The sequence below is a fragment of the Atheta coriaria genome, unplaced genomic scaffold, assembly GCF_025399875.1.
Source record: "Atheta coriaria isolate IRGN ID8LTWV9N9 unplaced genomic scaffold, Caltech_Dcor_3.1 hic_scaffold_2_pilon, whole genome shotgun sequence".
NCBI lineage: Eukaryota > Metazoa > Arthropoda > Insecta > Coleoptera > Staphylinidae > Dalotia > Dalotia coriaria.
This window is the reverse complement of record NW_027045444.1, coordinates 4,956,551-4,967,845: the sequence shown is the minus strand read 5'-3', so window position 1 is coordinate 4,967,845 and position 11,295 is coordinate 4,956,551. Positions and strand designations below refer to the sequence as shown.

Here is an 11,295-nt window from a genome sequence, read left to right as displayed (position 1 = left end):
TCTTTAAGGATCAAGAATATGTGGTTATTTTTATTCTAGCCCTTTTAGTTGTCGAGATAATTACCATAAAAAGGCAAAAGATTTCTCTTTTTATGTCAAAATTAAAAGTTGGAATTTTGAAATTCTGTTTTTTGATTCTAAAAGATAATTTAATTCTACATCGATTATTTAAGTACCATTTTCTTCTAGAGTGGACCGTTTAGGCCCTATATGCAATTATAATAAAACACGTGTATCCCGTCGGAATAGACTAATTTATGAAGATTAAATGGTAATTATCTCGACAACTAAAAGGGCTAGGAAAAAAAGAACTACATATTCTTGATCCTTGAAGAATTCTGAAGAAGATGGCATCCTTTCAGCAAATTTCTCGACAAATTTTGTCATTTGTCATTGAAATCGGTAACAAAATTCTTTTGAATATTAGGATCGCAGAAAGTGCAGTAGGCTAAATCTCTTGAATAGCGACGTAGTTTAGTTACTTGTGGATAGATGACACAAGTGATACCGTTTTTAAATTAATATTGATACAATATAAAATTGATTTTGAACTATTTCTAATATCTAGCAGTGGCATTTCCATTTAAGTTTAAGGGATTTATGAATTAATTAAAGGAGTAACGATGTTGCGAGCTATGTTCTCCGTTTGGAACAAATAAAACGATAACAATTTATAATTAGAAATACAAAAGTAGAACTTTATTCAAACTCAATTTCTCAATATATACAGCATTTTTAACAATACAAGCAAGAAAACAGGATAATAATATGCAATTGTATAATGTACTTTTCATAATTTTTAACAAAATAAACAAAAATGATATCAATAGCAGCTTCAAAATGTTGTAAATTCATTCAATCGTATTTGGAATCGTCATCAGCGCCGGCAATCCAATCTTCAATTTCTTGGACACTATAAACCAGAATGAATAACAGATGAGTAAAATATAAAATATTATTTCCAAAATATAACATACCTTCTTGGAACTTCAGTCCAGTTGACACATCCATCTTCAGTAATCAAAACATCATCTTCAAAACGCACTCCTGGGAACTACAGGTCTCTAGTTGGTGTATTGATAAACTTGGATATTTCAGATTAGCCAATGCTTCACATCAACCACTGGAAAATATTGCTGAAAAGCCGAAACGCTACATAAATTAAATATATTTATTGATAAAATAAACGTGATTTTAGATTACACGGTTTGTAGAGAATTAGACATGTTTTGCCACGAGGCGAAAATGGGCGGCCTGTTTTCCACCGTGTTTTGAAAAATGCAAGAAACGTCTAACATTTGGGGGCCAGTTTGAGGCAGTTCTGCCGAATTTCGAGCCAATTTCGCAGAGATTTGGGGTGCATCGCCAAGCATGCAGTCTTTTTCTCACCACCGCAAAAGAGCAGAAGAAAAAACTAAAATTATCACGCAAAGGGTTCCCGAGATATGGCCAGTTTTCCACCGCGTGTTTAGAAGAGAATTACAAGAAAAATGCCAAACTTTAGGGGCCATTTTGAGGCAGTTTCGACCGAATTTCGCAGAGATTTAGGGTGCATCTTAAACATGCACTCTTTTCTCTGCCATAAAACGAAAAACTAAATTATCGCAAGGGTTCGAGATATGGCCAGTTTCCACGCGTGTTTTGAAAATTACAAGATTAATGCAAACTTTGGGGGCTATTTTGAGGCAGTTCCGGCCGAAGATTTCGCAGAGATTTGAGGGTGCATCTTAAACATGCACTTTCTCTGCCGCCGTATGAAAGAAAAACTAAATTATCGCAAAGGTTCCCGGATATGGCCAGTTTTCCACCGCGTGTTTTGAAAATTACAAGAAAATGCCTAACTTTGGGGGCCATTTTGAGGCAGTTCCGACTGAATTTCGCAGGGATTCAGGGGTGCATCTTAAACATGCACTCTTTCTCTACCATAAAATGAAGAAAAAACTAAATTATCGCAAAGGGTTCCCGAGATATGGCCAGTTTTCCACCGCGTGTTTTCATAATTGCAAGAAAATGCCTAACTTTGGGGGCCATTTTGAGGCAGTTCCGGCCGAATTTCGCAGAGATTTTGGGGTGCATCTTAAAGATGCACTCTTTCTCTACCATAAAATGAAGAAAAAACTAAATTATCGCAAAGGGTTCCCGAGATATGGCCAGTTTTCCACCGCGTGTTTTCATAATTGCAAGAAAATGCCTAACTTTGGGGGCCATTTTGAGGCAGTTCCGGCCGAATTTCGCAGAGATTTTGGGGTGCATCTTAAAGATGCACTCTTTCTCTACCATAAAATGAAGAAAAAACTAAATTATCGCAAAGGGTTCCCGAGATATGGCCAGTTTTCCACCGCGTGTTTTGAAAATTGCAAGAAAATGCCTAACTTTGGGGGCCATTTTGAGGCAGTTCCGACTGAATTTCGCAGGGATTTAGGGGTGCATCTTAAAGATGCACTCTTTCTCTACCATAAAATGAAGAAAAAACTTAATTATTGCAAAGGGTTCCCGAGATATGGCCAGTTTTCCACCGCGTGTTTTGAAAATTGCAAGAAAATGCCTAATTTTGGGGGCCATTTTGAGGCAGTTCCGACCGAATTTCGCAGAGATTTAGGGGTGCATCTTAAACATGCACTCTTTCTCTACCATAAAATGAAGAAAAAACTTAATTATTGCAAAGGGTTCCCGAGATATGGCCAGTTTTCCACCGCGTGTTTTGAAAATTGCAAGAAAATGCTAATTTTGGGGGCCATTTTGAGGCAGTTCCGACCGAATTTCGCAGAGATTTAGGGGTGCATCTTAAACATGCACTCTTTCTCTACCATAAAATGAAGAAAAAACTTAATTATTGCAAAGGGTTCCCGAGATATGGCCAGTTTTCCACCGCGTAAACAAAAATTATATCAATAACAGCTTCAAAATGTTGTAAATTCATTCAATCGTATTTGAAATCATCATCAACGTCGGCTATCCAATCTTCAATTTCTTGGACACTATAAACCAGAATAAATATCAGATTAGTAAAATATAAAATATGATTTCCAAAATATAACTTACCTTCTTGGAACTTTAGTCCAGTTGACACATCCATCTTCAGTAATCAAAACATCATCCTCAAAACGCACTCCACCAGAACTACGGAACCTCTCTAGTTGGTCCTTATTGATAAACTTGGATATTTCAAGATTAGCCAATGCTTCATCCAACCACTGGAAAATATTGCTGAAAATGAAACATACATAAATTAAATATATTTATTGATAAAATAAACGTGATTTTAGATTACACGGTTTGTGAGAATTAGACATGTTTTGCCACGAGGCGAAAATGGGCACGGCCTGTTTTCCACCGTGTGTTTTGAAAAATGCAAGAAAACGTCTAACATTGGGGGCCAGTTTGAGGCAGTTCTGCCGAATTTCGGCCGAATTTCGCAGAGATTTAGGGGTGCATCTTAAACATGCAGTCTTTCTCTACCATAAAACGAAGAAAAAACTAAATTATCGCAAAGGGTTCCCGAGATATGGCCAGTTTTCCACCGCGTGTTTTGAAAATTACAAGAAAATGCCAAACTTTGGGGGCCATTTTGAGGCAGTTCCGACCGAATTTCGCAGAGATTTAGGGGTGCATCTTAAACATGCACTCTTTCTCTGCCATAAAACGAAGAAAAAACTAAATTATCGCAAAGGGTTCCCGAGATATGGCCAGTTTTCCACCGCGTGTTTTGAAAATTACAAGATAATGCCAAACTTTGGGGGCTATTTTGAGGCAGTTCCGACCGAATTTCGCAGAGATTTAGGGGTGCATCTTAAACATGCACTCTTTCTCTGCCATAAAACGAAGAAAAAACTAAATTATCGCAAAGGGTTCCCGAGATATGGCCAGTTTTCCACAGCGTGTTTTGAAAATTACAAGAAAATGCCTAACTTTGGGGTCCATTTTGAGGCAGTTCCGACCGAATTTCGCAGAGATTTAGGGGTGCGTCTTAAACATGCACTCTTTCTCTACCATAAAACGAAGAAAAAACTAAATTATCGCAAAGGGTTCCCGAGATATGACCAGTTTTCCACCGCGTGTTTTGAAAATTGCAAGAAAATGCCTAAATTTGGGGGCCATTTTAAGGCAGTTACAACCGAATTTCGCGGGGTTTCAGGGTGGCATCTTAAACAGGCACTCTTTTCCTACCATAAAATGAAGAAAAAACTAAATTATCACAAAGGGTTCCCGAGATATGACCAGTTTTCCACCACGTGTTTTGAAAATTGCAAGAAAATACCTAACTTTTGGGTCTATTTTGAGGCAGTTACCACCAAATTTCGGGAGGTTTCAGGGTTGCATCTTAAAAATGCACTCTTGTTCTATCATAAAGTCAAGAAAAAACTAAAATATCACGAAGGGTTCGCGAGATATGGCCTGTTTTCCACCGGGTGTTTTGAAAAATCCAAGAAACCGATTAACTTTGGAGGCCATATGGAGGCAGTTTCGATTGAATTTCGCGGTGTTTCAGGGGTGTATCTTAAAAATGCAATCTTGCCCTATCCTAAAATGAAGAAAAAGCTAAATCATCACAAAGCGTTCCCGAGATATGGCCCGTTTTCCACCCGAAGTTTTGAAAAATTAAAAAAAGAACTTTAGCGGGCATTTAAAGACGGTTAGTGTGAAATTCCGCAGAGTTGCATTTTCAAGTACATCTCTTGTACCTTTATTCGCGAAAGGAAGACTAAACAGTAAATTCTGTTGTATCAGCAAGGCACGCAACTATCTTTTATATTTGTAATACGCGACAGAATGCAATAAATAAGTATATTAGTACAAACTAGTGTTCAATGCAAAAATTTGTATGTAAAATATAATTGAAATATAAACTTACCAATGCAGAATTCATGGGACTCGAAGGCACGGTAAATACTGTAATTAAAAAAGAAAACACAAGTTAACAATAATATTTCATACGATTTAGTAATATTATAATTACATAACGGAGAAAAATAAACAATCTGTGCTGTTTAGTTAAAAGTTACTTACAACAGCACGATGGGTCATCCTAATGATGAATAAATCAACATGGGGTCGATATGCATCCGATTCACCAAGCCATTCTACACCTTTTGAGTTGCAATATAAACTTAACCAGCACTTAAGGACAATAAACGAGCAAATTGCTAATCGAGTTTAATGCAAATTTAGAAAACAGAAGTCCGAAGAAACGATACGAGTCGCGAGAAATACGTCTGCATCAACAAGACACCGACCCAAAATTGGCTGCAATCCATGGATAGCGCAAGCAACGATGCGATAGTTCACAATAAAACTATGTGCCTGCTGTATGAACCCCATAAGTAAATGCAATAGATGCGCAAGTCCGACGCGTCGATGGCACGTGACCATGTGCGCGAATTGCAATAGGCATGTCTCCGGCAATCAAAACGAAACTAGAATACGAGTATGGTGCAGGCAGCAAATTGATGCGGCGTGAGGAGACAGCGCGCGGGACACATGCGATAAAAAAATGTTTACACCGTGACGTGCGTGAAAATGTGCGGCGTGAGAGGATAGAGACAACGGCACACGGGAATTCGATAAGAAAGTGTAAATTGTGTTCAAAACAAATACAATACTCGTGTCAAACGCCAAGGTTTGCTGATAAATATCAATCAAGAAATCCAGAATACAATTCTATTTTATGATTTTTAGTTCATGCTGATGCAATCTCTGAATGATTCAGATAGCAGTCTCGCAATTAAGATTATTAAAACTAACGAATAAATAAAAATAGATTTGTGAAATTTTAATTTCTTAAGTTGAAAGATTGTCCGACATATCCAATTCTTCAAATTCTTAATCTACGTAAAATATTCTATAAAATTACCTAGTTAAATATATTTCTAACAGTAAAATATCAAAAAATGCAACTGAAAGTGCTAAAAAGTGACATTTTGCAATTTTTGCGCATTTTATTCAATTGCGAATATCTCGTAAACTAAAAGAGATAATTAAGATCTGGTCACGGGGATTTAATCTATGGACTATTTTCTATAAGATAGGCTAGTTAAAACGGAAATCTGAGAGATGAAATTTTCATCTTTAAGAAAAAATTGCCAAGGGGGGTGCTTGATACTTTTTTTCGACGATTTTCAATAATTAATATCTTTTAAACTAAAAGCGATAGCAACCAACGCATTGCAGATTATGAAAGATTGGAAAATTCTCTATCAGATAAAAATATAAAATAATTATATTTCCAACAGTAAAAGGTCAAAAAACGCGACTGAAAGTGCTAAAAAGTGACATTTTGCAATTTTTGCGCATTTTATTCAATTGCGAATATCTCGTAAACTAGAAGAGATAATTAAGATCTGATTGCGGGGTTTTAATCTACGGACTATTCTCTATCTGATAGGATAGCTAAAACGGAAATCTGAGAGATGAAATTTTCATCCTTAAGAAAAAATTGCAAAGTGGGGGTGCTTGATACTTTTTTTCGACGATTTTCAATAATTAATATCTTTTAAACTAAAAGCGATAGCAACCAACGCATTGCTGATTATGAAAGATTGGAAAATTGTCTATCAGATAGAAATATAAAATAACTATATTTCTAACAGTAAAATGTCAAAAAACGCGATTGAAAGTGCTAAAAAGTGACATTTTGCAATTTTTGCGCATTTTATTCAATTGCGAATATCTCGTAAACTAGAAGAGATAATTAAGATCTGATCGCGGGGTTTAAATCTACGGACTATTTTCTATAAGATAGACTAGTTAAAACGGAAATCTGAGAAATGAAATTTTCATCCTTAAGAAAAAATTGCCAAGGGGGGGTGCTTGATACTTTTTTTCGACGATTTTCAATAATTAATATCTCTTAAACTAAAAGCGATAGCAACCAACGCATTGCAGATTATGAAAGATTGGAAAATTGTCTATCAGATAGAAATATAAAATAACTATATTTCTAACAGTAAAATGTCAAAAAACGCGACTGAAAGTGCAAAAAAGTGACATTTTGCAATTTTTGCGCATTTTATTCAATTGCGAATATCTCGTAAACTAAAAGAGATAATTAAGATCTGATCGCGGGGTTTTAATCTACGGACAATTTTCTATAAGATAGGCTAGTTAAAACGGAAATCTGAGAGATGAAATTTTCATCCTTAAGAAAAAATTGCCAAGGGGGGGTGCTTGATACTTTTTTTCGACGATTTTCAATAATTAATATCTCTTAAACTAAAAGTGATAGCAACCAACGCATTGCAGATTATGAAAGATTGGAAAATTGTCTATCAGCTACAAATTTAGAATAGTTATATTTCTAACAGTAAAATGTCAAAAAACGCGACTGAAAGTGCAAAAAAGTGACATTTTGCAATTTTTGCGCATTTTATTCAATTGCGAATATCTCGTAAACTAAAAGAGATAATTAAGATCTGATCGCGGGGTTTTAATCTACGGACAATTTTCTATAAGATAGGCTAGTTAAAACGGAAATCTGAGAGATGAAATTTTCATCCTTAAGAAAAAATTGTCAAGGGGGGGTGCTTGATACTTTTTTTCGACGATTTTCAATAATTCATATCTCTTAAACTAAAAGCGACAGCAACCAACGCATTGCTGATTATGAAAGATTGGAAAATTCTCTATCAGATAAAAATATAAAATAATTATATTTCCAACAGTAAAAGGTCAAAAAACGCGACTGAAAGTGCTAAAAAGTGACATTTTGCAATTTTTGCGCATTTTATTCAATTGCGAATATCTCGTAAACTAAAAGAGATAATTAAGATCTGATCGCGGGGTTTTAATCTACGGACTATTCTCTATCAGATAGGATAGCTAAAACGGAAATCTGGGAGATGAAATTTTCATCCTTAAGAAAAAATTGCCAAGGGGGGGTGCTTGATACTTTTTTTCGACGATTTTCAATAATTCATATCTCTTAAACTAAAAGCGATAGCAACCAACGCATTGCTGATTATGAAAGAATGGAAAATTCGCTATCAGGTAAAAATATAAAATAATTATATTTCTAACAGTAAAATGTCAAAAAACGCGACTGAAAGTGCAAAAAAGTGACATTTTGCAATTTTTGCCCATTTTATTCAATTGCGAATATCTCGTAAACTAAAAGAGAGCCGGAAAGTTGTAGATTCTGGAAGATTTGAAAGGATAGGAAAATTCTGCATCCAATACGAATTTAAATTAATTTGATTTCGTGAGATTAAAGCACCAAAAACCGTGACTAAAAGTGCAATTTTTCTTTTTTTAAATTGCAAATATCTCCTAATTGTGTCCAACCGTGTCGGTCGTCTAATTTGTGTCACAGGTAGGTAGTGCGTAATAAATAGAAAACTTGTTTATATACAGCAAATGTAAAGTTGACCGAAAAATATAATTGAATTATAAACTTACCAGGGTACAGCTTATCGGACAGCCGAGTACAACGAGTGCTGTAACTAAAAGAAAACATAAATTAAAACAACAATATTTCATACAATTGAATTATGTTATAATTAACAATCAACACAAAATAAACAATCTGTGCTGTGCTGTGCTGTTTCGTTAAAAGATACTTACACGAGTCTGATGGATCTTTCTTAATGATGAGAATCAACATGGGGGCGATATATATCCGATTAATTTAGCAACCGACACCAAGCACAACAATAGTCGATTGATCTTCGGGTGTAACACAAATTTAGATATTTGAAGTCCGAATAAACAAAAAGTCTCTCAAAAAACGACTGGATAAACCAGCGACCGGCACGAAACTAGCTGCATTCCAACGATAGCGCAAGCCGTAGCCGAGCCAGCAACGACGCGACAGTATATGATAAGAAAGCAAGAGGTGCGCAAAGCCGGTGCGTCGACAGCACGCGACCTTGTACGCGAATTGCAATAGGCAAGATACAAGCGATCAAAACCAAACAAGACTTACGCTGCAAGCAAGCAAGTAGATGCGGCGCGAGGGGACAGCGCGCGGGACACCTGCGTTAAAAACGTTGTTTACACTGAATCGCAGATAACAGCATTGTATACAAAACTATTCTCGTGTCCACGTTTGCCGATAAATATAAAAATAAGTCGTATAACTCGATTTTATGATTTTTAGTGCATCCTAGTGCCATCTATGAATGCGACAGATACTAGTCCCACAATTTACACTATTACAATCAATAATTAATGTTTCCACGTGTTTCCACTTTTGTATACAGTACATATTGTCAATTAACAACTAGAGCGTCTCTTAAACTATAACATGTGTGTTAATTCACGAGATACAGACTGTTATCTAAGCCAATTTATTGAAATGTGAAAATAAAGTCAATTTGTAAGAACATGACATTTTAGAACACTTGTAGAAGCTTGAAAAGGTCATGAAGATGCGTAAGTTATTACGGAACTCTTAAGTATCATATGAACACAAGATGTTGTAATTTGTTTCATTGGTACAAGATATATGGTGTGTTTTCCAGGCAAAGTGATATTTCCTTCCATGATCAACTTTTACACAAAATTAACACATTATCAAGCATCCCAGGACTTATATAATGCTTAAAAACCTCAAATTGCTTCTTTTTCATAATAATGAATTGAGGTGGCACTTACGTGATGAAACTCCATTGTAATCGTCGATAGAAAGGATAAACTTTAAGGGTTTCACTGAAACTTTTACTACTCTGCGACATGTTTCGCCACACTGTGGCATCATCAGGCAGATGAATATTCATGTCGCAGAGTAGTAAAAGTTTCAGTGAAACCCGTAAGGTTTATTCTTTCTATCGACGATCTTTTTCATAAGTAATACCAAGTAATTTCCATCATAAGTCCCACAAATATATATTTATTGACTTAAACATCACTTCCAACCATTTCTTAAACAAAATTAACCAATATCACCTTTACAATTACTTAAAATATCATTCAAAAAAACAATTCACTTCTATTTATTCTTTTTTATTAATAATATATACATTTTACATCAGTTTAATAGTAATTGTAATAATTAAACACTAAAATTTGATGCTACCTATCTTAATTCTCTCATTATGTCTTGTCTTGTTTCATATGCTCATCTTTCCCTTTGTCAGCAGATGCACTTTGATCTTGACCCATGCTCTGTGCCAGATTCTGCAGTTCAAGATCAATCCTCTCTTTGGCTCTCACTACCTTCGATTGAATATAAATTGTGCCTCCTCTTGTCTTCTCATTCACAGCAAACAGATGCTTATACTGCTTCTCGATTTCTTCTGGGTCCAACTGAGAGACGTTGAGGATCTGTTTGGCTTCATCCAGCGACAATCCGACTTTATTGTTGGCCACGCGCTCCGCACGAGTATTCGTTTGTCCTAAACGTCGTGCAGCTTCCTGTGACGCTTCTATTTCTTGTTTGAGCGCTCTGGCAAACGCCCTGCCCACGATTTGTGAACCGGCGACGATCAACTGCGCTATAAACTTAGCCATTTGTTAATCTATAGTATAATATACACTAAAATTATACAAATATGTATCTTTGGAAGATGCCGAAATCATTCGGTATTTTTGAGGGTTATGTGTCTTTCTGACAGATTTAACACGCGCTGACATGACCTTCAGCTTCATACTGCGTGTGACAATATTTCTACTACAAAAAACTATTTTATATTGATAAATTTACTATGGGAATAACAATAAACTATTGTCTAATAATCGAGTTTTGTTCCTGAACCACTGGTTGTTTGTGTGTACCATCACAAAATGGTCTGTTGGCAGTGTGTTTGCAGTTACAGAGCCAATAATCTTTTGTTTCAGCAACAGCAAATTTGATTGGTCTGAAATAAAAAAATCATTTGTTAATAATTCCATATATATGAGGTTTTACACCAACTTTTGTTTGATTTTGAGTTGTGCATGCTTATGTGTGCCATCACAGAATGGTTGAGATTTTGATCTGCCACAAAGACACCACATGTACTTCTTATTTGCCTCGAGAGTCATCTTAAAAGGCTTTTTGTCATACACAGCTCCATGCTCAGCTTGCAAATGCGACGTGACTGCCTCCTGGAGAATATTCTTTGGTATTTCTTTCGATGAAAACATTCTAGCCTAAAAAACAGTAAAATTTCATCAAAACAATAAAACAACTGTCATTAATTAATTTATATGATATATACCTTAATTAAACATCTAGTTGATTGATGAAACAGTAATTTATTCATTTTTAATAATATTTTGTTAATTTTTTATGTTAAAAGTCCAAACTCTACCAGTAAATCTTTGACATTAGACAATTTTGACAGAAAAGGAATATACCGAGTGATACACCAACAAATTATA

The 11,295-nt window shown here is 35.5% G+C and overlaps 2 protein-coding genes and 2 long non-coding RNA genes across 4 annotated transcripts; all 4 read right to left on the bottom strand.

The window, feature by feature from the left end:
• Positions 1-670: 670 nt before the first annotated feature.
• On the bottom strand, positions 671-1,058 carry LOC135801816 (uncharacterized). The gene is made up of 2 exons (XR_010550451.1): positions 978-1,058; positions 671-913 (listed from the first exon to the last, which is right to left on the bottom strand). It is a non-coding gene; the product is annotated as an uncharacterized lncRNA (long non-coding RNA).
• Positions 1,059-2,873: 1,815 nt separating this feature from the next.
• LOC135803223 (uncharacterized) lies at positions 2,874-8,982 on the bottom strand. The gene is made up of 5 exons (XR_010550767.1): positions 8,557-8,982; positions 8,392-8,435; positions 4,853-4,890; positions 3,043-3,207; positions 2,874-2,978 (listed from the first exon to the last, which is right to left on the bottom strand). It is a non-coding gene; the product is annotated as an uncharacterized lncRNA (long non-coding RNA).
• Positions 8,983-9,920: 938 nt separating this feature from the next.
• LOC135803055 (mitochondrial import inner membrane translocase subunit TIM16-like) lies at positions 9,921-10,587 on the bottom strand. The gene has a single exon (XM_065316681.1). It carries the CDS (start codon positions 10,441-10,443, stop codon positions 10,027-10,029), a length of 417 nt encoding a protein of 138 aa, XP_065172753.1. The 5' UTR covers positions 10,444-10,587; the 3' UTR covers positions 9,921-10,026.
• Positions 10,588-10,597: 10 nt separating this feature from the next.
• Positions 10,598-11,281, bottom strand: LOC135803066 (CDGSH iron-sulfur domain-containing protein 3, mitochondrial). The gene is made up of 3 exons (XM_065316692.1): positions 11,133-11,281; positions 10,847-11,064; positions 10,598-10,790 (listed from the first exon to the last, which is right to left on the bottom strand). Exons 1-3 carry the CDS (start codon positions 11,175-11,177, stop codon positions 10,655-10,657), a joined length of 399 nt encoding a protein of 132 aa, XP_065172764.1. The 5' UTR covers positions 11,178-11,281; the 3' UTR covers positions 10,598-10,654.
• Between the last annotated feature and the right edge of the window lie 14 nt (positions 11,282-11,295).